Below are 26,366 nucleotides of genomic sequence, written 5' to 3'. Positions count from 1 at the left end.
TCTAGTAGGAAATCTCTGAGGTGCTTTGAAACATGGTGAAGCATTGAGTTGATCGCTACGGAACTCTACCAGTAATGGTTTTCTCCCCCCAGGGAACTTTGTAGGAAGACAATCGCCATTGAGCCATAGGAGAAATAGAGATGAAGAAGGCGCTCGGCCGACAATTAGATTGGTAATATCGAGCAAAAGAATCCCTTAGGAAAAGCCCAGAGAACTCGCGATAGCTTTCATCTGAGACAATAGCTGGGAAGCATATACTCCGTGACTGAGTAAGAGTTGGACCATTTCAAGCTCATGCGGTTGTTGATAAGGCAGAGACAAACTTCAGTTCCTGAGAAGTTTAATCAGGCTCCACTGTAGCCCTGCAATTTATCTACAGATCGCTCGGGAGCCCAGTCTCAGTCCCAAACATTGTCAATGCACGGTCTTCCCCATGATTCGCTCTGCTTGCTTCGCTTCATGAAACACGTGGAGTCTCTGGCGATCATCTGCCAGGTACCGTCCTCGAAACCAGGGTCTTCGCTCCGATCCTTTGCAACTCTGGTAACGCCTGGAAACTCAATTCCACAGGGACTACACTGCGCGCTTACAAGCCCACTAGCCATAATGCTGATAGATGTTTGAGAACATCTTCACATGGTTGCATTCGATGTGTCATTGACAAACTTTTGGTCCAAGTTGTGGATATTGGTGGAAGATACTAGCCACGGAGCAGCAGAGCAGAGATAGGAGATGCGCACGTTTGAGAGATATATAAGGCATCATGAGTCTTGTCATCGTTAACCTGGAGCAGCACACAATCCACTTCTTCTTCTCAGCGAATCTTAACTCTTTCTCAAGCGAACTTTAACTATCCACGGTTAACTATTAATCATTAATACTCAAGATGTTGTTCATCAAGGCCATTGCCCTGACAGGTCTCGCCGTGAGCCAGGTTTCAGCTCATGGTCTCATCACCCGTGTTAAAGGCCACAATGGCATTGACATGCCTGGGCTGACGAGTAAGTGTTTAAGTGGTGCGCATATCATGACGCAGAGACTAACTGACGATTTCAGTTCAGGATGGAGTCCCCCGAGATTGCCCATCTGCCGCATGTGGCGCCCAGAAGGATACGGCTATCATCCGAGATGCTGAGTTTGGAAGCGTCAAGGCTTCCCCCTTGGGTCGTACTCTTGGTGGCGGTCCCGTTAACCCTGCCACTGTTATCAACAACTTTGTCAGCGGTGGGACGCAGAAGCGCTCTCGTATTCCGGCCAGTCATAGACGTGAGATATTGCCCTCTATTCCGGTTTGACTAGGCTAATTAGTTGCGAAGGGCGTCAGCTGATTAACGATGCTGCGAGCATTGTTACCAATGCTGGTGGTACTGTCCTCAATGGTATTTACTTGTCACTGCCTCACTATTAGGGATATACTAATAGCTTATAGGTATCCAGGACCTTGCGGACGCGACACCGTTTGGCGGAACCATCAAGAGTAAGAGCTCCTTCACGTTTCATAAGGACAATAATAACCAAAACCACTAGGTATTCAATCCACCATCGACGATGCCATGGCCATCCTTCCAGGAACCCAGTCCGGTACAGTGACTGGCAAAGGTGCCAAGGAGAACGGTATGCAAATGTATTCAGGAAAGGGCGCGAGCATTGGTCTCCCTACTGCTTCACCGGACGGTGTAGTTACTATGATCTTCCACCAGGTAAGCCAAAATGTTACGACGCAAACAAGCAAAGACTAAGACATCACTTCAGGTTAACCAGGACGGTGCGGGCCCGCTTTCTGCTGAAATCGACCCCTCCAGTGGAGGCACCGACCCCAAGGCCTTCAAGAGCGCCCGGGTCATCCAGAACATCCCTGGAGTTGCTGGCTTTTCGACCTCTAGCACCATGGACTATGCTGTGAAGGTCCAGGTCCCTCAGGGAATGAAGTGCACTGCAACCGTTGGAGGTGCTAAGAACGTCTGCATCGTGCGGGTTCGCAACAACGCTATCTCCGGTCCATTCGGAGGCTCTGCTGCTTTCACACAGGAGCAATCTTAAGGACCATATAACTACTCAGTCGGGTTTGCGATTTTCTGATATTGTGATTTTGTCTCATAGCTCTGCTTCTTATTTCTGTTGAGTCCGCAGACCCGCTTTCTAATCACCGCATGTGTTTGTTATATCCAAACTCCGTCTACTTAATTTGGTACAGGTCCAGAGATCTGCTGGCTGTTTGATATGGCTGCCCAATGGCCTATAATATATATAGATCACGAAGCGCTTCGAAGTTTAGATACGAACTAATTTATTCTATTTTTAATTGAACATATTTTTCATCGACTGATTAACTCCTTTAGTTATTCCCTGCACCTATTGTTATATTCTAACTACTGTTGAGCCGGTTACATTTGACACCAAATCATTCTGCATCAAGTGCGACTGAGTTATCGGTAGAATGAACACGTTATTGTTAGCTATCTGAGGCAAAACTCCTACAATTATAGGAATTTTCAATGTAAAATAGTAAAATTAGAACATTTAAGCCTAACCCAAAAAAAGGCAATAGGCTGACTCGAAACGGACGACAACAGTCTGGGCCAGATATGGATCCCCCAAAGCCGACCAACTAGCCATCGCATGGGAGACTGTAATGGTGAGATGCTCTTTGGCAAATAGAGACATCATTCATCTTCGTTTGCCACACTGAGAGTGTGGGTCAGTGCGGTACATTTGTATTGAACTTCAGTACGAGGACGAGTTGTGCAAACCCGATATTGGAAATGCTCGCGACGTAGTGCTGAAGGAACACATGTATCTTGATCTCCTACTTACTAATTCTAACCCCGATGACTTCTTTATTCAGAACCAGATTCAGATTGGGACTGCCCGTCGTTTTGTTCGTGATATCTATAAGTGGGATATATATATGAAATCAAACTCGCCAACTCTCGGAATATATATATTTCTGAGTAGAATCACCGAACTTGAATAGAGCTTTTAGCATGTTTTTAGGCTAAATATTGCCGAGACTGGACCGTAATAGAGATCAGTACCGAAATATTTTAGGGATAAATTGATTCTAATTGTTGAATCCCTAGCTATTCATTTCCGTCGGTCGTTTCGCTGGCCACCTCCCTGCTATAACTGCAAGTTGCGAGGCTGATATGCCATCTGACACGTCAATGCAGAAAGCTGAACAAACGCCTGGTGTTTAAGCGTGTTCAGCGGCTGCGACTCGGGGCGGCAGGTATTCTCTCAACCTATCCCACCCGCGGTACGTTATCTGATACGGTCGAAGCTCTCTCGCTTCTGCGATTGGGATCTTCTAACGTAATAGTTTCTTCGTTCTTTTACTTTGCCCAGTCTGTATCATTTCCCTCAATGGCTCACATGCCTCAGGGCATAACCGGTAAGCTTGATAAATACCCCGGCTTAACTTTGAGCTCTACTGTTATATCTGTGTATTGAAAACCGAAGCTAGCAGGCGAAAATACCCTTGGTTCAGATGTCCATTGGGGCGATGATATAACCGTTCGGCGCTGCTGGCTTGGCGGACGACGGGAAGATAAATGGGCGACGGATAGTTGAAGACAGTCGGCGCGTCAAGGCTAGCCTGTTAAATACAGCAAAAGCATTTCCAGAACGACTTAAAGTCCAGTGCATCATGTGCTCTGGTTTAGAGCGAAGTGATGTAGTCAAGCAGACAGATGATAGTTTAAATAAACAATCTATTACATGCAGCTCCCTAGCTCCCGCATTGGAACTACGCGTCTCACCGCCATCCCCCATTTCCATGGTGGTGTCATCTTAGACTATGCACCTCTATTCCATGAGAGAATTCAAAATCACCTCAAGCTGGTTATTAGACGTTAGACTGACTTTGTCCGATAGCATCAATCATCAGATTATAAAAACAGGCGTTGCTACCGCATACTATCCACCCAAGCTTGCTTATTCCTAACATCACTATTATTCGGTTTACTCCTGTCTTCTACCAATTCGACACGAACAGCGATCCTTGCCAATATGTCTTGCATAAACTCTCTTGAGCGGGTCGCATTGGCTTGATTATTTGCAATTTTGTGTCTCGTGTCTTTATCGGCGGCTGTCCCTTTTCACAACGGGATCGGTTACCGGAGAACTCCGGCGCTGCTGAGTATGGTCTAGGATTAATAATAATTAACAAAGGAGTATTGTAAATATAGACGGGGATCCGCGCAGGTACTCTAGAGCAAGGGATAAAAAGGGGAAGGAGGGAAGAAAAGAAGGCCAATACACATAACTGAGGTATGAACACTACCATGTATCCATGATTATAGCTTAGGAAGAACAGATAACTCTACCAAATAAGATGATAGTGAATTATATCGATTCTAGTTTATAAGGATTGCATCATCGATAATCATTACCACCAAAGTAAGCGAGAATAGATTGCTGTCTATATCAACACATGCATGCATAGTTTCCGCTGTACCTATCACCTTCAGCTTCAGGCCCATAAAATATTAAGCCGTTTCCACCCCTTAGCTTTCTTAATCGGTACATTTTCTGGATCATTCCGTGCTTCCTCTAGCGCTTGATGAACCGGCACATCCGTCAAGGGAATGATTTTCGTTCCGCGAATATACTTGTAGAGTCCATATGCACCTAACACTAGTGGTATATCTCTGTGATCATTATTAGTCCTTTCGCCTGGTACATAATAATAGTGAACCAGTAGCACATACAAATAGGACGACACAAAGGAGGCAGGGTCCCAATTCCCGGCGGTAAAGACGGTAAATCCACCAGTGAAGAGGATGAGTATGCAGGCGATAAAAGCAAACCACGAAGAAAAGTCTACAAAGTGTTAGTCGGATATATAGGATCTCAGGAACTCCAGATGATATAACACGTACAAGTTATGCGATTATGCCAGGGTAATTCCGTTGCTGGAATGCCCTGTGCGCGTAGCGCCTGCAACAAGCGAATATGATTGAATGCGATCGTAATCCACGAGACCAGCACACCAGCCGCTGTCAAATCGAGGAACCAATAGAAGACGGTCAAGGCGCTATTTGAGACACACATGTAGGCCAGGAAAGAAACAGCTGTCTGGGCGGCGACGCACATGTATGGTACGCCCCAGCTGGATGTTTTCAGGAAGATCTTGGGCGCATGTCCCTTGACGGCAAGACCGTAGAGTGTTCGTGTGCCCGCCAGCATACTTTGGTTGGAGGCTGACCATGCTGAAGTAATACAGACCGCATTGACAATTGAGGGTATCGCTTTGATGCCGGCGTCGCTAGCAGCAATCACGAAGGGACTCGTTGCGGCGGTGCCAGAGTCATGTTGGAGCCTTGGATCGGAGCTTCGGACTAGCATGCTCACGACTAGAACGGCGGCTAGATAGAATATAGTCACACGCACGAACACTCTTCTACAAGCTTTGGGGATGTTGTGGCGTGGGTTTTTCGTCTCCGCTGCTGCCATCGCCAAGGATTCTACACCCGAAAAGCTGTAGACAGCGTTGGTCATCACGGCCCAGAAACCAAGGAAGCGACCCCATGCGCCACTGGTAATGTACTCGACAAAAAGGCCATCTTTCCAGTAGTGGAAGCCTAGTCGTGGCTTGCCAGGTATTCCCCCGAGATCGATTACAAGACCGAGAATCACGACGAAGACCACCAACAGAATCTTCAACAGGGCGAAAAAGAACTCGATTTCACCGTACACGCGCACAAGTGTAATGGCGACGCCAGCGGACACGAAGATTAGCACGGTCACCCATACGGCGGCATTGATGTCTGTCCAGTATTGGATCATCACCACGGCCGCGGAAATCTCACTCGGCACGGCCAAGAAGGAGCCATAAACGACGTTCCAGCCGATCGCAAAAGCCAACGCGGGGTCGACCAGCAGTTCAGCGTGTCGCACGAATGAACCCGTCACCGGCATCAGCGCAGAGACCTCGCCCAATGCGTATTGAATGCAGCATACAATCAGCCCGACGAAGATGTAGCCGAGTAGGGCACCAAGCGGCCCGCCTGTCGCGATCGCGCCGCCGAGGCCCAGAAAAAGTCCCGTTCCCTAGAGGCTCGAATGCGTCATTTAATGGGTAATTCGGGATAAGATGGTGTAGATTCACGTACAATGGCGCCCGCGATAGCGATCATCTGGACATGTCGCTGGGACAGTCCGCGGTGCAGATTTTCGCGTTCCTCTTGGGAGACGATCTGTTGTTGTTGCTCATTATCGTTGATCGCTGGAGCGCTCCTTCCGGGCTGGGGATTTGGCGATATCTCACGATCATGTTGCACCGGGCCCTTGAAGGGTATCGCCATTCTGTTTTCAATTCTGGTTTTTTCCTTCCCCCTGGAGGTTCAAGAAAGGAAACGTGTTTTGGATCGGCGCATCCCTTGGGAAATAATTCCGCGAGATGATAAATTGTACGTAAGCACGCCATCCGACTGGTTAGTGAGCAATGTTTCCTGCATGTTAGCCTTGTGGGGTTTTTTTACCTTTTAGTTGCTGTAGTTAATCTATCTCTGTGCTATATCAGTTCATATTATAGGGTACGGCAACAAAAAAACCTCGATTAGGGCAGGGCACACGCGGTAAACAAAACTCCAACATAAAATACCTCACCATCTTTACGTTATTTCCAGCGTCTCTAATTATAACTTTAATTATTTGCGTCTCTACACAATTAATTTCTTGAGAAACTTGGACAGCTCTAAGAAAAGCATATCCCCAACTTTCAAACCAGCAATACAGTATTGATTATTCTTTCTTTCATACCATAGTTAGTGAATTCACCAGAATTTAAAACCCGAAATATAGTAACCTGTGTCCAATTCTTTGGTACAATAATTTAGTGTAACGCCGCCGCTTGTCCTAGTTTTATGTCTATAACTCCGCTTATTTCCATTATCAGCACTATGCCGTTACCATAAGTACGTCTGTCATATCTATCGAGGAACTGAAATACGTTGTTGACAAATACTTATAATTGTTGACCTAGGGGAGCCATCTGGTTATCACTAGCCTATTTCCAGATCAGTAAACTTCAACTTCCGTACCAGGAGCCATTCCTGCTGGGATGCGAAAACTGTTGGTCGACGGCAGAGTACGTTCTGTGCCTATCCGCTGGAACGACCTTCATTATGAAAATCGAACAAGTAACGGATTCCAAACGGCATAAGTAAGCTACCCCTGGGGGTGGTAGTTGGAAAAGAAAAACACATTAGTCAGGCTATTCCTGATATAATTTTAGTTTACGATCAACACCAGATCATCGGACTACCCCACGTTCCCAGTCCGTCATAGAAAGGATATACGGCAGCCAAAGAACAGACATAGTTGACTGTGGAGCCTCCCCAGATATTAAAATAGTGGAGAAAGTTCCGAGTTGTTGGTCCCGTTTCTACTTCCAGTACCCAGCGGACTTTGAAACTAGTAGTGGATCCATCAATACTCTGTAACAGTCAGCTACCATGGCAGCCAGGGACCTTCCGGATACTGGAAGGCAAGTGGAATACCTCCAAATAGAACTTCTGTCAAGCGCCCGCGATATACATTTTGGGTAGAATAGATGGTGAGAAGAACAGATCAAGATATAGAGCCTACTTTACATCAGGGTATCACAAAAGGTCGGAGGATATCGATAGGTACACCACAAATGGTCTGATTATCGGTCTATCATGATCATCGGCATGTTCTCAAAGTCATCAACCAGCAGCTAAGACCAGTATCCATGGAAACCAACGAAATAAGCTTCTCGTATCGGCTTAGCGTGATGTCGTCTGTCAAGATCAATGTCGATCTGACAATCAATGTGAAAGAGATATATTCTACCCGAGGATTCTAGAAACCAGGGAACGATACCGGAGTAAGTAGATGTGTTGTAGTCTAAAACCTAAAGTCGAGATGGACAGCTTTTATAGTCAAATGTGGCATTTTCAAAATTACGCCCTGCCATTGTTTTACGAAAAATCATCCTACGTGGACAGAACTGGTATACGATGTAGATATTGTTGCTAATATCAGCTGAGTAGAGAGAACTTACCCCTCCAGCGGGATTTCGACACACATCAGAACATCTTAGAATACATTATGTAGCGGATGAGGGGCTCTACATATACTGGACCAGTCATTTGCAGCCATTCTGTCTCGCTTAAACTCATTTGATGCTCCCCTCCACTTACGACTAGTTATTCCCCACTACAAATGGCGGCCAATCGAGTGGTGACCTGACTACGGAGTAGTTGCGAGGTTATTTTATTTTATTTTATTTATGTGTCTATTGATCTATCCATTTTTTCTTGGCTTACTGTCGTTTTGGCATAATATTAATGGGTTGGCTCGAATAGTACCTCGATTATACTGTCAGGGTCACCGAGCAAGCAAACCCGAGGAAATCAATACCCCGTTAGAGCTCCTAACCAATCCTTAACCTATGGTGATATGTGTTTCATGTGATAGAAATAGGAAAGGCGTACTCCGCAGATCGATCGTGGATCGATCTCAGCTGGAAGTTAGTAAAGTTCTCATACCGCACCATTTCTACATACTGGTGGACAGAGAGACCGGCTAGATACAACTACTCCATCTTTCAACTGGATCATGTCAAGCCTCCTTTAGCACTGCTCAATAGTGGTAGTCCAGTATCTCTCCATTTGGCAAGGATCTCTGTTTTCGTCGGCGGCGCGTCATCTGAAGACAGTCGCCAAGGGACTGAGTGCGAGGATGGGGGGGCTCTCCACCCCTCCACCTGGACATATGAAGAGGGGGATTGAAGGTATAAGAGGCTCACAATGTCCAAGGCAGTTCTTCAGTCATTATAACTCTAACCTTTACTTCCATCCGTATTCCATAACAGCTTCTAGCCTACCCAACATGTCTTTCTCTCAATCATCCTTCAACATCACACTCGAAAACCGGGGTGGCAAGATTTTTCTCTCATGTGAGGCCGAAAGCGAGTCAGGCAACGTGAGATATACCGAAATTGAACTCGATGAGAAGATTGGGAATAATGGTGGTCAGTGCCCCGCCTCGAACTTTGGTCGATGAACTGAACTATCCCCCTCGAACAGGTTTCTTTGGGCCAGGGTCGAATTTCACCCAGACTGCAAGAAACGTCCAGTTGGAATTCGACGGTCACGTCCCGTGTCTGAAGGCCGAATTTCAAATGAGTAGTGGAAACTATCGCGACCGTATGGAGAGCATAAACCTCGACGAGTACATTGGTAACGATAACGGTAATCTGGTCTGGAATGTAAGTCCTTCAAAGCATCATCTGGTTTGCTGTAGCATCTGCTTATTTTGCTGTAGGTGTGAATAATCGATCACCTTGCTGCATAGCCATGCGAGCGTCTTAGATGAATTGAATGAAGGTCTTTTACAGCTACTCGTTCCATTATAACGTAGTACCAAGCGTGTCTACTATCGTAACCTACAAGTATAGCACCGGATTTCTCTTATTAAATGCCACTTGAACATGGAAGACTTTACTTGATGAGGCTTTTGTTGGGCTGCACCATTGCGGTCCATAACATCGTCTATCCCTATCTCAAGAGACCACCAGCCTGGAGGGAATGGCGAAGTCAGCGGCCGTAGCCCATAGATTTGAAGCTAATCCAGTTCCTATACCTATATAGTACCATCATGTCCAATTCTTATTTCATTTGCCATTGGGATACATACTTTCAAGACCCGTGATATTTATCAAGGTCAAGAAAAGATCTATTACTTACAACAGTCTGAATCTAGCTTACAGTAACTTGTCATTTTATTACCGCTATCGCAGCAGCCTACATTAAGCTATGGTCAGTCCAGCGACTTCTTGCTCTCCTTATTAGCCGCGTGATCCTAAACATGAAAATAAAGCAAGGCAATCAAGTCGGGTCGTAGCGCACAGTTTGTAGTTAAAAAAAAAACAAAAAAAAAAAAAAAAAAACCCTTCTGGAAGAAGACGTTATGGGGTATGTAGAGAAGGTAGCGTTAAGGACTGGCCGAAGGGTTTACAACAAGAATCATATAGAAAATCGAAAGTAGCGCAGTACACGAAACAAGCTATGTTCAACTACACCTATAGCATTATTTCCAGTGTGGTCCCTTTTTTTTTTTTCTTTTTTTTTTTTGAAATGGCCAAGCTTCTTCCGGAGATGTAAGTTATCTCCACTCTACCCCTGTGAGTATCATCAAACTGGATCAATATTTCCGGTTTGGTATACTCAACAACGACTGGTTCTCTTAAGCAGAGAATTAACTTGTTAAGTTTGTCGGGCGGTCGTAACGCGAGGGCATGAATGATTGTTATGATGGTCCGTTTCTTCTGAGTATTTCATCATATTAAGGAATTAGAACAGATAGTGATGCGATAAGTTGAGAATACCTGATCTGAAAACCTCACTATGTAGAAAACCCTCTTGTCACTTTGTCGGTCGACATTACGGATTCAAACCAGAGAACTCAGGAACATTTCCTTTGGAGATAGTAGGAATGAAAGATTATGAGTTAAATTTTGATAGAGGTATAGAGAAAAACTTGTACGTTAACCTTTCGTATGGACTGTACATCCTGTGCCTGTATTCGGTGCATCTAGAACAATGCTGTCACTGAATCTGGCCTGAAGACTAGCGAAATATCGACGAATAAACCTAACCATTTTGAGAGTAGTGTCTGCAGGAATGAAAGCCAAGCCTAATCCGGCAATACTAAGTGGCCAATAGGAAATGACTGTGAAATGGGATGATCTTGTTTAGCCATGTTGTGGTATGCAAGTATGAGGTATATATTGAAGAAACTCGCTGTATTTTCTCATATATGAACATTGTATGGCTATGGCAAAGGTAAGACTCGATAGCTGCACACGTATACGAGTGTCTTGACCTTTTATCTTCACCATCTGGGACATCGAAGAGGACTCTTACACGTTGACCAATCAGGGTTTGTTCATTACTGGACGATCACATGGGCAACCAATCCAGAGCGGGAGTAGTGACGTCAACGCCGAAAGGAGTAAGTGTGATATGATATATTTAAGATTAGCCCTCAATTGCTTGACCCCTCATGCTCCACTTCAGCTCGAGTCGCCGTCCTGACCTTAGTGACTTCCAGGGTTGACTCATGTCAGACAAGGTCCGCTGGAGCTGATGGTGGTAAAATATGAACTGGATCCCCAGAAACAGGAACATTGTGTACAATATAGTTTCCCAACGGTGCCGCAATCGTCCATTGCCTAAACCACCACTTCAAATCAGCATCGCAAGCCAGCGAGCAGCTGGGATTACGTCGGCAAGACAGGTCCAACGTCCTGTAACCCCTCAATTGAGAACCCGTTTACCAGCCACGACCGCAAACATGAGCAGTCGCACCCCAATCGAGCCCCAACGAGTCGACGCACCGTTGACACAATCTGCAACCTTCCTCGTCGTGTCAGTTAAGGATGGCTCGGAGGCCGTTCAAACCGTCCGCTCGACCCTCGCTAGCGTCGATGACCTCTCCAAGAACGTTTCTATTCGCGACCTCGCTGCCCAATTCGCATGTACCGTAGGAATCGGCAGCAACGTCTGGGATCGCCTTACTGGTCTTCCTCGTCCCGCCGAGCTGCACCCATTCCGTGAGATAAAGGGCAAAAAGCACACCGCAGTGTCCACCCCCGGCGACCTACTTTTCCACATCCGCTCGGATCGTCGTGACCTATGCTTCGAGTTCGAGCGCCAATTGATGGACCTCCTCGGCGACTCCGTTACGGTTGTCGATCAGACGGTCGGATTCCGGTATTTTGACGTGCGTGACTTGCTTGGGTTTGTCGACGGCACAGCCAACCCAACCGGTCCATCAGTCTCCGATACACTCCTTGTCGCTGAAGAAGACACCTCCGCTACTGGAGGAAGCTACATCGTGGTGCAGAAGTACGTACACGACCTCCAAGGATGGAAGTCTATGTCCTCCGAGAAGCAGGAAGCAATCATCGGCCGCACCAAGTGGGAGAATATCGAGTTGGATGATGCAGACGAAGGCAAACAACAGTCACATAAATCGCTTGCGACGATCGAGGAGAATGGAGAGGAACATGAAATTCTGCGCGACAATATGCCTTTCGGAAATCCTAGCTCGGGCGAGTTTGGAACATATTTTATTGGATACACTCGGCGCTTGTGGGTTATTGAAAAGATGCTAGAGCGCATGTTCATTGGCAACCCTCCTGGACTGCACGATCGCTTGCTTGATTTCTCGACACCGTTGACCGGAGTGACCTTTTATGCACCACCAGCCAGTGTACTGGCGGAGTTGGACAGTGATTGAGTTCCTGTAGACTTGTTGCAGGTCCGTAATTTGTGGTTCCACCCTCGAGGAACCGGTGGAGTTCTCCAGTATGGAGCAGTCTAGAAAGAGACTCTTCGTCCTTGAGGAAGGCAAGCCGAGACTTGCACTGCAATAAATGTTGGCTAAAATTGATAAACAGATAGTGTTAGAAAAGGCTCGCTAGGAGCCCATTCTCTGCGAGTTGATAGCCGGTAGGTTCAAGAGAACTTTAAGACCTGCGCATGGGCATTGCATCCATGTATCATAAAGTGGCCCCAATTTATTACTTGGTGTCCTATGCGAATAGGACATGCTTGTTACAGTCATTGCATGTCCGACTTATTTCCATCCTTCTCAATGTCCGCACCCAAAACTAGTATGGGCTTGATAAGCGCAGGATAGACCTTGCTAGTAAGATTGCTTGTTTTAACACGTAAGCGCTGTAGCACCAAATAGTGTCTTTCAGCACGAGTACAGAGTAGAGGCTTGGGCGCTACCATCACAAGGTACATAGGTATGTGCTCACAGATACTGGTGCCTTCTCAACCGAGGTATTAAGATCCTTCAACATACTCAAGCATAGCACGGAATGCTGTCTCTTTTAACAAAAGATCTCACTATTACTTTGAATTACGAGACACTGCATGTCGCTCTGCTTAGTTCCACTGCTCACTACCTGGATATATTGCTGAGCCAAGCACACAAACAAGCTTAGTACGCCAGTGAGGATGGGGCGATCAGGTCACTGGCCACGCGTTCACGGGAGGCGTTTATCTGACCTGGGAATAGCTAGCTACTGAGTCCAATAATCTTCGTACAGGTTATCTCCTCTGTTTTGGTAATTGCCTGAATTGATCTTTCGAGGTATACTCCAAATCGCGTTAGGCTGCTCTTAGTATATTCCAACAAGACCGTAAATGCAGGTAGATGCCCATATTATTACTCTGTGCAGGTCCATCCGTGAAACAATGTCTCAGAAGTCCGAGACAATAATATAGGGCTCGGACCCTGCGGCAGGGCTCCGAGGTGTCCCAGCCTGTAGATCTTTAGTCCAAGAGCTTAATTCGTTCACCACATGCTTATCGCATTCGTGTTCTTCAGCGATCTTCGCCTAAGGTTCCATATAAAGCGGCCCGAGAGGACACGGCTGGGTATATTCAATCAACGCGACTTTTCCCCGGGGATAGACTCTTCCGGCCCGACGGTATGTTTCAGATTCATGATGGTGTTTGGTAGCTAACCTATGGCGACAGCGCAAAATCTCACTTTCTCGCTTTTCGTAGGCGCTGGTGTCTGGGTTGCTCTCTCCAGTGGATGGTCTGTTTTTTTTTCTCATGGTCGATATCCCGCAGAAGATGTAAGAAGGGACAAGTTCCTTGGCGACAGGATGGATATAAATTCAGTTTGTTGGTCCAGATGTCGGCATAAGGAACGTAGCCCTTTCTTGCATCTGTACCTCCATCTGTCTCTCCGTTCGCCTTTGAACAGATACGAACTTCGATTTCATTGTTCAACGAGCATCGATAGGAGTCGCAATGACACGTTATTCATACCGGATTGCAGTGGTAGCCGCAATCTTACCAACAGCGTGGTGTGCGACTGTTGATCTGCCAATTCACTTTCGCAATAGTTATGTAGGCCGATACTATGATCTCGTGTACTCGGCATACGCTAACGTAACCAATGGTTCCAGGCATCAGTGGAAGTAGATATCGGGACTCCTCCTCAAACACATTTCCTTCATTTCGATACCGGTTCATCTTCTACATGGGTCGTTGACCAGAACTGCGCAACAACTTGTCCGAATGGAAGCGGGTATAACGTCCATGAATAACTGTGAGGTTTCTAAGCAACAAAGCTAACTAGACCAGGTTTGACCGGCAAGGCTACAACATTTCTGCCTCTTCGACTGGCACGTCTCTAGGGGCTTATGGAAGCATTGATTACTTCGGAGGAAAGACCGCCGGCCCAGGAGTAGCCGATACTTTCAGCCTCCCGGCTGGGACGCAGGGGGACATCGGGTTAACGTGGAACCAGACATTCCTAGCTGCGAATGAAACCTCCTGGCGATTCATCTCTGCAGATGGGTTCTTGGGATTAGCCTTTAGCACTATTGCTGTCGCGAACACCACGACCGTGGTCGAGACCCTCATGCAGCAGGGTCACCTTGACGAGCCCCGCTTTGCGATCTACTATGGCAAAGAGTTCCAGGATACCGGTGCAAACCCGGAAGGTGTTTTCACAATCGGCGGCTCGAAGGAGGAGCAGTATGTCGATGGTGACTTGACATATGTTCCATTGGCATTGGAAAAAGAGTACCAGGTGTGGCGCACCACTCTCTCGTCGATTACCGGGTCAAGCAATGCAGGCAAAAGGCAAGCCACAAGTAAGATTAATGGAGGTAGGGCAGTGTTCGACACGGGAGCTGGAGCACTACAGGTACCGTCCAATGCCATTTCAGAGCTTTACACATCAATTGGCATGAACTGGACTGCCATTAGTCAAGATGGCTATATACCCTTATGCACGGACTTCAACTCGAGCTGGTCTATCACTTTCCATTTCGGGGACTCCAAAACAGACCCCAAGTTGACTTTAACCGGCGATCAATTGGCCCAGCCTGGGTTTGCCGACAGGAAGGATGCATGCAATCCACCCTTCGATGACAGCGGGAGTAATGATTTTGCCCTTCTCGGCACGCCTTTACTTCAACATTTCTATACTGTGTGGGACTTTGGAGCTGCTGCAGTGGCGGACTATCATCCTCGAATTGGATTTGGAAAGCTGAAAGCGGGAATACGGCCGTGAATGGCAGATATTTGAAACTAAATTGAACATGGCACTCAGTTCTAACAGTTGCATTTGGGTGATTTACACCCGTATCTACGGAGTTGAAAGCACATTAGGGACTATTATCTTCACTAGCTGTGTTGTATAGTGTACAGTTAGTGATCGTCCTCTATTATAGTATATCCACTCATTGGTAGGCCCATAGTCGCTGATAATGCTCGTTGACTACTAGTAGTACTCTTGGCAGAGCTTATAGGAGCCCACGGTGTTCCACTGTTATTCCAAGTTGCTTTCAGAAACCTCCGATGCTGCCTACGCAGGACTTCAGATACACTAGTCTCTGCCCCAATAACAGCAGGGCGGGATATTTCTATCACACATCCCTATTTGGCCACCCCCCTGTTCCTTTCGTCATGGAAAGTGACAAAGCTCAGAATAGCAATAGAATACTATCAATATAGGGCTCTCATTAGACCAGAGTAACAAACACAACACTTGCACCCGGACTTATATCAAACTCATCCTGCATCAACATATATGACCCTTCTTCCAGTTTGCCGCCAGGTGTTAGAATAATCTTGTCCGATAAGGCAATAACATATTTTTTTGACGGTCTAATAGTTGTCCTTTTTAGAAAGTGTGTTGCCGTTAAAACATAATCCTAAGAAAATGGTAAGTTACTGGTTATAAAAGACACTGTCTGAATCTCCTACCTCTGCGATATTCATTTTCCTGACTAGATCAGAAACTCGCTTCCTAAGAAGTGTCCCTCCGTAAGTAATATCGCTTTCCGTGCTGTTGAGGATTGAAAGTTCCTCTTTAGTACGCGTAGAGCATTCGTGATCGTTGATTTCCAGTATTATGGCCTTGATGTTTTGACAGATCGCCTCTGCATCGGGATTAAGTCTTTGACTCATTTCTCGCTTTTAAGGCCACCCTATCCTATAAATAGAGATTATCAAGTTGTTGTTCAGAAAGCTGTGAGTACAACTTACGTGTGTTCTGCAATAACTGGAGATATCTGTCGGGAGTTCTCGGACGTTGTCCTCTGCTCTTCCTGGAGAGGTACAGAGGGGCACGGGGCTTTAAGGCGTCGTTTGGGATTAGTAACTCAATACAATCAGGTGACTATTATGTGATTTAATATCGAGGATAAAGATCCTAGTCGTTAGTTTATATATATCAAATTCTCATGCGTAAAGCAGATTCTAGTATTCCTTCGAAACATACCACTCAATAATAATGGGCTTGAAGGTTGAGGTGAAAAACGAGGGGATTTGTAGCGAAATAGAGTCAGACTTCGGAGGATTGAAGATATCCTGTGTGAGTATCAAAGCTTGAAAACTCCCCTTTGGATGCCTTTGACGCCCCGCTTGTCTTGGGCAGTGATCCCTGATCAGGCCGCTGGCTTGCCCCTAGTAACCGTGTCAGTTGAAAGCTGACGCATACATGGGTCTGACACATACATCGTGATATTATCTGGACCAGGAAAGAGTGATTTATTTCTTGTAGAGTGGTACGCATTCCCTGCTAAACTCGACCTGAACCCCTGGGTTCTAGAGCGAGAAACCAATCTGCCCCAGGAAAGTCTAGTAGCGGTATACTATATCGGTGCGATCCAGGGTATTCTGAATTGTAGCCTGATTCAGAAGTATCTGATCTTTTGGCCTAGTTAGGTGCCTGCTCGCCTGGATCGCATACCCTCACAATTTTATAAAACTGGATATCTATTGCATAGTATAAGACTATATGAATAGAAATTATGATTCTAACATAACTTTTTGTGTGATAGTATTCTTCGCTATCTAGTGAATACCCTTAAAAGCTTCAGCTATTGTATCTGCTATCTGGATGGGCCTGCTGGAACCGAATGTGAAGGACCATTTTGATTACTGCATTCATGGCCGCGCCACGTCATAAAACCACATGGACCTGAAGGGCAGGGAGTCAGTCTACTGAAAAACTTCATCTTCGCTGTGTACGTCTTGAGTTTCCCCCAACCGCCTGCAGATGGGGTTCTAAGATATCCATAACCTATGATGACTGTATGTATGTACAAAGGCCACAATGACACCGCTTGGCAATTGATTGACTCACCAAGCATGAATCGAGTGCGAGGATTATCGTGGAGTAATCCACTTAACTGTTCGGCAAGAGCCGAGGCTGTCCATTGTTTTGTTAATCCTTTTATCCATCCAGCCAGAGCCCATGCCGGCTTTTCCACTGCCTCGCCTGGCTACCTTGGAGGTAAAGCACTTTCCGGGCGCGTATGAGTATTGGTGGCACCCCCTATCCTTCTCACATTGCGCTTGACAGTCCTCTTGACTGCCATTGCCCTCAATGCTCTCATCGGAGGAGGCATTATCCCAGTCCTCCTTTCTTTGCCCGATTTGTGGACGGACGAACTCTTCGAATACATGGGCATGCAGAAGGGTCTGCCTTTGTGTCTGGTAATTTATGAATAAGTATACTTCCATTTAGCTCTGGGCCAGGGCCAGCGTATACTTACATTTGCCCACCAACTCTGCTCAAACTCCCAAGTTTCTCGAATATCGTCCGGAGTCATATGATGATAGGTTACCACAGGCGTACACCAATGGTGGTCAATCTTCGGTCCATAATGTGAGAAGGTCCAAGGTGTATCGCCCTGTAGCATGGGATTTGCGAAAAAAAGACCGACGCCTGCATCCTGCAGCGCTTTTCCAAGGACACAATCGCCGGCCCACTGACTGGCGGTAAAATCGTCATATTCCTTAAGTCTTGACGCACGATGCTCGGAAACCCTATGCATAGCCGCGTGGGATATGACGAGACCAGACCCACCGTGGCCGAAGTTGATGTTCAAAATGTTTACCCCCGATCCCATATAGTATGGCTGGCTGGGATCAAACTTCTCCAGCCATGCCAGAAGATTCGGCCATACCACATACGTGTCTGCCTCGATAAACACGTACCACTTTGCGTCGGCTCGAATATTGAGGGTCTCGTTGATCATGGGCAGAAACTTCCACTTGTCCAGTAGCCATCCCCGATTATCGGGCTTGCCGGATGGCGTGCTTGGATCGTCGTTGATGTCTTCCGCTGTTAGCCCCGCCCGCCCAGATTCACGTAGCCGATTGTAAAGATCGAATTCCGAGTGTGTTTGCTTTATCGTCTCGTCAACACCGCGCAGGACGTCGTGCGCTTGGACACCAGCAATTTGCTCTTCGAAGTCGGAAAAAAGAACGAAATTTGGGATACATTTGAGGGTGGTGTTGAAGTGGACTGGCACTTTCTCCAATGCTTCGGTGGCGCCCGTTTTTAGGACCACCAGAACGTCGTGTATCCCTGGTAGGTCTGGGCAGCCAGATGGATTCGATGTGGCTGGGTCACCGGTGGTATTATTTTCTCGTTGAATGGACCCCGTCTCTGTCGCATGCCCGTCCTTTCTAAACCAGAATAGATAGTTCAACAGAATAAAGGCCAGTACAGGGGCCACAATCAGGGGGATATTTCGAAAACGAGAGGCAATCATTGCTAAGAGTGCGAGGGGGTGACGAAGACCCTGTCAGAAGGATTAAGGGACGGAGGGAGGGAGTCTCCACTACTTATAGAGTGACATTGAGCTGATGGGGTCCTTTTTGCGCAGGCACCACTAAGCGCCGGTCAATGTCTTTGTTTGTATGGTGAATGGATCCTGAACGGCATCTCGATACTTTTGATAGGGCAATCGTCCATCAGGTAGGCGCTATCCAGAAACGGAGCCAATGGGAGGAACGCGACCCCTGCCTAGCTTCGCGGCTTTAGTGCACAATGCTTGACTGGGATTGTCTCCCGTGCTTCACAATGAATACAACCTCCTTACTAAGCCCTACGACAGTAGCATATCAGACAGGCATGAGCGGACTATCCCATGGTGGCAAATAGAAAGATTGCTTAAAGTCATGAGTGGGCCTTTGTGGCTGATCGTACCATGATCAAGACATATTCGCAGACTATCCCCTCTACTCTAGTACACCTATAACAGACTTAGACTCGCGCGGTCGACCGTTCTATGATAACATGCTCCCGTGGCTCTGGATCGTCCCTTTCCTGGCCCAGTACTCTCTCGCTGGATGTCCTGCCGTGCCTCTTCCGCAACCTGATATCTGGCCCGATGGCAAATTCTTCTACCCAAATGGGGCGCCCCGGTGTTTCTCACAAGGCTCCGTCATGAATATCAGTTGGGAAACCAAGTACAAGACCACCAATCTGTATCTAGTCCACGGCGACAACTACGACGATCCAGTTGCCCTGTCATGTAAGTGCAGTGAGCACTCACATACCATACTTTAGTGATCTTGACCATAGCTACAGTGAACACAGCATCTACATGGCACGAATGGAGAGTCGGGTACCCCACTCGAGACGACTCTAAACCGTTTGTTTTCCGACTGGTCAACGCACAGGGTTCGAGTGAAGACCAGGCAGTTGGAGGCATCTGGAGCGCCCGATTCTGGATCGGTTGGAATCAAGAGGCGTCCTCCAGCTCCACTCTTACCCCTACTCCTACATCCACACCCACACCCTCACCCACGGAATTTGGCGCTGTGACGACCAGACCATATACGAATACTAGTGCTGCCACTCCCTCCGCCTCGCCGTCGAATGCCCCAGAACCAAACAGCGGACTCTCCTCGCATGATAAAGCCCTCGCCATAGGGATTGGCGTTGGGGTAGGAGTGCCTTTCTGCGGTGCTGCTATTGGAGCTTTGCTCTTCCTGAAAAGACGAAGAAATCGGCGTCTGTCCATCGAGCATGGCGGGCCCTGCGCAGCACCTGCTTCTGAGAAAAGCTGCACCAATTTGGCTGTGCCAGAGGTTATGTGTCTCGATGGTACGCCGGTGTATGAACTGTCCGGCGAAAGTAGCATAAAGGAGGCAGACAGTAGTCATGTTCGATATGAGCTTGCTTGATGTGACTGTATCATTACTTTCGACAAAAGGAGAGCTGAAAAGGAGCTATCAGTAATGATATCTTTAATGTATGTTTTGCACAAAGGATTGCGGGAAACCTTTGGCCACATAGAAACAAATCCTAATATCTGCAGACAAATATATCCACTCCACACTTATACCAATGTCAAGCAAAAGCATTCCATATAAATCCACTAAATCCCTCCCGATTGACTCATTCAAGATTCAGCTGCCATGAAACTCCAAACCGATCGTTCACCCACGCAAACCGGCGACTGAATCCATAGTTATCCAACGGCATAAGCACCGAGCCTCCTTCGCTCAAAGCACCCACAGCGCGATCGATGGCATCATCGCCATGCTCTTCTGTAAACTTGACGAACAGTGACAGCGAAGGGGTGAACTTGAACGCGTGCTTCACGTAGCTATCTATTGCCATAACCTCAAGCGACCCTCCGATATTCGCTCTGGCCATGGAAACCTTCCCTTCTGTGCCTGCTTCCCCGGGTCCATAGCGGGTAATAGAGATGATGCTGGATCCAGGGATTGTTTGGACGTAGAAATTCAGGGCGGCTTCCGCGTCGCCTTCGAACATGAGGAAGGGGGTGACTGATGTTGTTGTTGCGCTCATTATTGTTTGTGGATGATGGCAATATGACACTGTGATATAGGCTGGGATGCTGTATATTAAGCGTTTCGGATTTAGGGTAGTTAAACTGGTTAAATTTAACTAGTTCGTCCTTCGAGTCTAGGCAGCACTAGGCAGAACATGATGCATTGTGGGGATAGCTCTTCTTGGCAGAAGGGTCTGTTCGTGCTTTGGATCACAGACGCATAACGTAACGACTCCTGGGGTGAGTTTGTCTAAAGTGGATCCTAGTAGCTACTTTTATCATGGGGTCATAATATATTTATTCCGTGGCGACTGTCCGCTTTTAATGGGTACAATAGGCATATATGCGATACCTGATTTGGGCTTGGTGTACAGCTAAGGTTGTTGGCTGGCCTTTAGCATACTAGCTACGGTAGGATATTGGTTTGACTCGACTAGTAAGTTTCAACATGACCTTACATCTGATGCCAAACATTTCACTCGGCAGAGCATCCTATAGTGAAGCGCTTCCTACTGCCTACGCAGCCTCGATTATTTCGACCATAGTCACGGCCTTCGCATGGACGAACTGGATCTCGCAGGCTCACGCTTCGAAAAGCATTTTCCCTGATGCTTTGTACGAGATTCACTGGATCATGCGTCCTGTGGTAACCCTTAGTGTAGCGATGAAAGATAAAATTCAATTCTGATAGTGCCTGGTCAATTCCGGTCACGACAGCGGCAATATCCGCTGTTTGTTCGTAAGTGTATCAGTTTGGCTTATTACTGGTTGCTATGGTAGGGGCCAAATAATTACAATTAACAGGCTATTGTTCAGCTCAATGGCACAAAGGGCTCATAGAGGACGACGGGGCTTAGACAGACCCTATGTTTGCCGCAAGACTTTCGTTGAAGTAGGTCAACAATTGATCTCGTGATGACCAGCAACCACCGTCGCTGAACCTTCTTCATTAAAGATACAGCAGTTATATGTCAAGTGACTTTATGTGTATTATCAGCTTTTTAATTTAGACCTTCTTCCACATATACAACTTCATATCCTGTGCAGTCCCATCTTTTGTCCCCAAGATCTTAGTAAAACTAGAATGTATAGGCAGATCGTGTGACACAATGAACATTCTGACCAAAGACACAACATATCATAAATAAAACCAAATATATAGCAGACTAGAGAAACCTTCACGAGGTCTCGGTCCTTGGTATACATCTTCTTGGGAGGAATAACTACCCTTCCCTAACACGAAAGTTCGATGGCCAGACATACCTCATACACTAAGTCATCTCCGTCCCATCGCGTCCAATAGAACTTGTTGAGGATTGGTAGATACCGTTGTATCCCTCGACCGTTTCCCCCAATTCGTGGAATACAATCTGTGCGAGCTTGGCATTTCGGTAAAGAACGACACCGTGGGGATTTTTCACTTCTAGCAAAGCTCCCATCGCACCTTCATATCCAGCATCGACCACACCAGCGACAATGCCGACACCGGACCGCCAGAGCGATGATCTAGGGAAAACGCTTCCCATGCAATTTCGCGGGATTTGAACGGTTTCGTTGAAATCGACCAAGTAGGCGCCTGGCTGTAGTGTGATTGCGTGACTGGTGTTGTCGAAAGGCAGGCTGGAAGTCTTGGCCGCCTGCCGCTTAGTATTATCGAAATCAATGCGAGCCGCTGAGGTCCATTCGCAAACTCGACGTAGAGTGAGGTCGACACCGCATGGCTGTTGCTGCTGGGGGAGGTGGCGTAGGTTACGCACTAATTGGCGGGTGACGACTTCGAGTCCACTGAGAATCATGTTGACCCTAATGATGTTGCTGGGATTTGGAACCGGACAGCCTGAGTGGGAAGATACTGCACAAAGAATGAAAATTCAGTGTGGTGTCTCCAAGGCCGGTATCCTATTTATACCGCCTATTTGGTCTTCATACTAAGCCGTTCGCAGCGAAGTGTGGCTGCAAGTCTTACCTTAGCGTCCATCAGTCTCTCTTGTGGCTTGTGTAATTATATTCCCAAGTCAGACATTGAAGTTGATGCTTAGCTACGGATCCCCCCGGTCATCTGAGGTCTACCCCCTTACTAGCCCCCTTGCCAACGGCTCGCTACCTTTAAGAGCAATGATACTTGGAACTTATTCAACGGTGAATTATCTTTTGTAGAAACTAACAAACCGACTTTGTAGCGGGAAAGAAGGACTACTGAGCATAATCGTGTCAATTCACAGAGTATCCATATCCATGACACTTTTCTACCCTCGCATTCTACAAGCGATGATGACGGATCGTTAATGCAATCAAGGAGCCCAAGATCGAGAAAACCAGACAGATCACTACTCATCCATTAGTACAAAATGCGCCCACTTGAAGTCGTGAAAAGGACTCACCGTAAGTATTCTTCAAACCCGCCACAAAGCAGCCCACGACAACCTCCCAAATCTTTCCTTCCAGTTTGGCAATATAATTAGTATCCGACGTCGCGCGACGAATGATCTACAATAGTCAGTACACATGTAGTCCCATGATTACCGTGGAGGACTCTCACCTTCTTCGCCCCACTGCCATGCAGGTTCTGTTCCAGCTGATGCTTGAATCCAAGTCCCAGAACCGTATTGGTCATGGTGATACCCGTGGTCATAGCAAAACTGACGATGAGCATATATCCACCGGTCGCCATAGCCATGTCCTGGGGCTCTAGTAGAGCTGTCATAGCGACGAAAGCAGACGCCGATGCGATGCCCGTGCCTATACCCCCGGGAATGATATACAGGGATTCTCCAATGTTCGTATGTCCATTCCATCGGATGAGCATGAGCACATGGGTGATTGCGGCGACAAGTCCTCCGATGACTAGCAATGTCTTGTAGCGGCCTGTTCGACGGATGACATTGCCCGCTATTAGCCCTCCGACCGTGTTTCCAACCACGGCTGGCACTAGATGGCCGCCTGCAACCGTCGCGGACGCGCGCTGTGTGACTTGGAAGTATAGCGGGACGGAGAATAGCATGCCCAGCTGGCTGGTGATCTGGAGGAACCCAACCATATAACTGGATGCCACGTTTGGGCGGGCAAGAATCCGAAGATCGAAGATAGGCTCGGCTGCGGCGCGTTCCGCCCAGACGAAGAGCATAAGTGATGCGATACCGACACCGCCCAGCAGGAAGGAAGGCAGTGAGATCCATGGGAAGGCATGGCCACCTCGATCGAGGAGCATGATGATGGCCACCACGGATGCTCCAAGGAGTCCCGCTCCCAGGAAATCAACGCGGCGGATCGAGGCTTTCGATGTTGCGTGGTATGTGATGTTCAGCTTGGCAATCACCAAAAGACCACCGAGGGCGATGAATGGGATCTGGAGTAGAAACAACCTATTACAAGAGCAAAACCAGTGTTAATGAAATTCTTAAAGGTTTGATTTGCAAACGTACCAGCGCCATCCGATGGCGTCCGTAAGCCATCCACCAACAGGGCCTCCGACACTCCGACCTAAAGTCATGGCGATATTGATATAGGCTCTCCACGAGGCGACCTCACGTCGGGGGACAATATCTGCAAAGCAATTGAGTCACAAGCACTCCCATTATGATCCTTAAACGCATACCAGTGATAATAACCGAGCCAAGGGTCATGATACCAGCACCTCCGATACCACTGACTGCTCGGCCGAGGATGACCGTCCAAAGATCCCGACCGACGCCCCTGAATAACCACTTGTTAGTATATGAGATCAACACCACGGTATAAAGAACCTACGAGACAAGGCAGCCCAAGCCAAACAGAACGTATGCCACAAGTAGAAGCGCTTTCCGTCCATATATATCGCTCAGCTTTCCGTACATCGGTTGCGCAGCACATACCCCCAGGGTATACCCCGTCGACAACCAGCTGGCATCCTGAAGCTTGTTGAATTCGGACGACACTTTTGCCGTCGCAGCCATAACTAACGTGCTATCCGCATTTGAGATAAATTCGCCTATCACAAGTCAGTCGCCTAGTCCCGTTCATCCGGTCAAGATGGGTTCCAACCGAGTAGTAAGACGGCGACAATGGTGCTGACACTAGTCGAAAGCTTTACTTCACGCTCGTCATTTGCGGTCGGAGGGGAAAGCAATGCACTTTCCTCGTCAGCACCGTAGCCATTTGGCTGTCTATCGCTGTCCTTTGAGATAGCCTGGTAATGAGACACCGTCCTGTCTCCTCCCTCCTGAGAGGAATCGAGACGAGCTACTGCATCTGCATCGACGACCATAGCTGCAGAGTCTGAATGATGTCTATCTAGACCTCAATGTAACGAGGAATGAAGGGAAATAAGTATTTTATCATTACGACAGCTTGGGCTAGCTCAATGGCGCAATTGCCGAAAGCCGTGCGTCCCTGGCCCTAAGCTTGTCTCTGGCCATAGAAGCTGCTTGACACTATTGGGGCGTACTCAAATAATAACTTTCGCTTCTCCTTACTGGGTACTTAAAAGGAGCTATCTAGCAGGCGAGATTGAATGCCCACCGATTTCATACGATGGGCGCCAATCAGTCGCGTGGAATTGCCTTGCTCATCGGATACCGGAAGCACGTCATATCAGATATGGATGACTGATCCACCGACTCCGATATCGACCTGTATACTACATTGACGTTAGAATAAAGTCGATTGCAGTTTCAGATTTTATCCACAAAGGAATTTAGCTACGGTGACATTGGGCTTTGCACGATTAGTGGCATTTGAAGGGGGTGCGCTCGGTGGGGATGTCGAACATTCTTCGGGGCTGATTATATATTTTGGACCGTTTGAAGGGCGACTGGGTCTAACTTGATAAGCGAACGTATTATACTAACTCAAGAAATATGAGTGAAAAAAATTAAATAAAAATAAAAATAATAAACTAACAATAAATAAATACAAATTTCTTCCGTCAAGAAATAAAGACGTATTTCCCAACAATTGGCAAGAGACAAGGCCACATAACTACTGTCCGATACTTTTGTGCGAGAACATCCGTTCTCCAACATTTTCAGGTAAAAATTTGAATATCCACAATAGGGCTGTCCACTGCCTAGAATGTCTAGAAGCCTAGAGCTGAACTAATCAATACCCACTGTGAAAGCGAACGAGAGCCGAGTCTAAACAATAGGATAGACTGAGTTCATCCGAACCATGGAAAGGATCCGGTCGAGGCTCAAATTTCATGGACGCTCACCTAAGGTTCGGGTTATTTACCCCTTGGAGAGTTGGAGAATATAGCCCCTTTCGTTGTGAGTTTTGCCTTTGTTTCAGTCTATGTCTAAATACTGGCGATCAGAGCTGTTGATAACCTTGTAGAAGCGGCATGATCATTGTCTATCACTGGTGACTATTGAAAATCCGACCAATATATCGGGAAGTGGCCGAGTCCCAAAGCTCGGCGCTTCGGAGATCTGTGGCAACGCGAAACCTCTGGCGGCGATCAACCATGGATCACTGGTCAAATTCGGCAATGATATTCAGGACCCATCAGGTACAATGTCAGGAACAGGCAGAGATGTGAAGTCTGAAGTTTAAGCTCGGCAATAACGGCGGCTAATCGGGTGATGTATCACGAATGGGTCTCCAGTTTCAAGAATGGGGCTTTGCTCCATTCTTTGCATACCAGGGATGTGACAGGGCCATCTGATCGATTCCAGAATGCCTGAGGGCATATGCACCCCTGGTTCCTTGTTGCCTGCACACTTACGTGTTTTTTCGTCTCCCTTGGCCCCTGCATTAGTGGGGGTCTATTTTTTTTTTT

The 26,366-nt window shown here is 47.2% G+C and overlaps 10 protein-coding genes across 10 annotated transcripts; 5 read left to right on the top strand and 5 right to left on the bottom strand.

The window, feature by feature from the left end:
- Positions 1-886: 886 nt before the first annotated feature.
- ANOM_000363 (DUF3129 domain-containing protein) lies at positions 887-2,040 on the top strand (the record flags this gene model as incomplete). Its single annotated transcript, XM_015545621.1, has 6 exons — positions 887-1,001; positions 1,057-1,266; positions 1,317-1,379; positions 1,430-1,477; positions 1,528-1,700; positions 1,753-2,040. 6 exons carry the CDS (start codon positions 887-889, stop codon positions 2,038-2,040), a joined length of 897 nt encoding a protein of 298 aa, XP_015412194.1.
- A 2,431-nt stretch (positions 2,041-4,471) lies between these two features.
- On the bottom strand, positions 4,472-6,305 carry ANOM_000362 (putative arginine permease; the record flags this gene model as incomplete). Its single annotated transcript, XM_015545620.1, has 4 exons — positions 4,472-4,649; positions 4,710-4,821; positions 4,881-6,051; positions 6,114-6,305. The coding sequence occupies 4 exons, from the start codon at positions 6,303-6,305 to the stop codon at positions 4,472-4,474; spliced, it is 1,653 nt and encodes a 550-aa protein (XP_015412216.1).
- Positions 6,306-8,859: 2,554 nt separating this feature from the next.
- ANOM_000361 (CVNH domain-containing protein) lies at positions 8,860-9,300 on the top strand (the record flags this gene model as incomplete). The annotated part of the gene is made up of 3 exons (XM_015545619.1): positions 8,860-9,001; positions 9,057-9,238; positions 9,295-9,300. The coding sequence occupies 3 exons, from the start codon at positions 8,860-8,862 to the stop codon at positions 9,298-9,300; spliced, it is 330 nt and encodes a 109-aa protein (XP_015412195.1).
- A 2,025-nt stretch (positions 9,301-11,325) lies between these two features.
- On the top strand, positions 11,326-12,273 carry ANOM_000360 (Dyp-type peroxidase; the record flags this gene model as incomplete). The annotated part of the gene is made up of 1 exon (XM_015545618.1): positions 11,326-12,273. The coding sequence occupies one exon, from the start codon at positions 11,326-11,328 to the stop codon at positions 12,271-12,273; it is 948 nt and encodes a 315-aa protein (XP_015412217.1).
- Positions 12,274-13,808: 1,535 nt separating this feature from the next.
- On the top strand, positions 13,809-15,081 carry ANOM_000359 (pepsin-like aspartic protease; the record flags this gene model as incomplete). Its single annotated transcript, XM_015545617.1, has 3 exons — positions 13,809-13,907; positions 13,967-14,088; positions 14,145-15,081. The coding sequence occupies 3 exons, from the start codon at positions 13,809-13,811 to the stop codon at positions 15,079-15,081; spliced, it is 1,158 nt and encodes a 385-aa protein (XP_015412240.1).
- Positions 15,082-17,183: 2,102 nt separating this feature from the next.
- Positions 17,184-18,577, bottom strand: ANOM_000358 (uncharacterized protein; the record flags this gene model as incomplete). Its single annotated transcript, XM_015545616.1, has 2 exons — positions 17,184-17,510; positions 17,573-18,577. The coding sequence occupies 2 exons, from the start codon at positions 18,575-18,577 to the stop codon at positions 17,184-17,186; spliced, it is 1,332 nt and encodes a 443-aa protein (XP_015412162.1).
- Positions 18,578-19,104: 527 nt separating this feature from the next.
- On the top strand, positions 19,105-19,997 carry ANOM_000357 (uncharacterized protein; the record flags this gene model as incomplete). The annotated part of the gene is made up of 2 exons (XM_015545615.1): positions 19,105-19,342; positions 19,399-19,997. The coding sequence occupies 2 exons, from the start codon at positions 19,105-19,107 to the stop codon at positions 19,995-19,997; spliced, it is 837 nt and encodes a 278-aa protein (XP_015412183.1).
- A 214-nt stretch (positions 19,998-20,211) lies between these two features.
- ANOM_000356 (VOC family protein) lies at positions 20,212-20,628 on the bottom strand (the record flags this gene model as incomplete). Its single annotated transcript, XM_015545614.1, has 1 exon — positions 20,212-20,628. One exon carries the CDS (start codon positions 20,626-20,628, stop codon positions 20,212-20,214), a length of 417 nt encoding a protein of 138 aa, XP_015412187.1.
- Positions 20,629-21,882: 1,254 nt separating this feature from the next.
- ANOM_000355 (putative dUTPase) lies at positions 21,883-22,407 on the bottom strand (the record flags this gene model as incomplete). Its single annotated transcript, XM_015545613.1, has 1 exon — positions 21,883-22,407. One exon carries the CDS (start codon positions 22,405-22,407, stop codon positions 21,883-21,885), a length of 525 nt encoding a protein of 174 aa, XP_015412184.1.
- A 463-nt stretch (positions 22,408-22,870) lies between these two features.
- On the bottom strand, positions 22,871-24,854 carry ANOM_000354 (efflux pump antibiotic resistance protein; the record flags this gene model as incomplete). The annotated part of the gene is made up of 7 exons (XM_015545612.1): positions 22,871-22,938; positions 22,993-23,098; positions 23,151-23,973; positions 24,034-24,154; positions 24,207-24,304; positions 24,359-24,578; positions 24,632-24,854. The coding sequence occupies 7 exons, from the start codon at positions 24,852-24,854 to the stop codon at positions 22,871-22,873; spliced, it is 1,659 nt and encodes a 552-aa protein (XP_015412188.1).
- Positions 24,855-26,366: the final 1,512 nt, after the last annotated feature.

Source organism: Aspergillus nomiae, assembly GCF_001204775.2.
Source record: "Aspergillus nomiae NRRL 13137 chromosome Unknown contig00004, whole genome shotgun sequence".
Taxonomy (NCBI): Eukaryota; Fungi; Ascomycota; class Eurotiomycetes; order Eurotiales; family Aspergillaceae; genus Aspergillus; species Aspergillus nomiae.
This window is presented reverse-complemented; position numbering and strand designations above follow the sequence as displayed.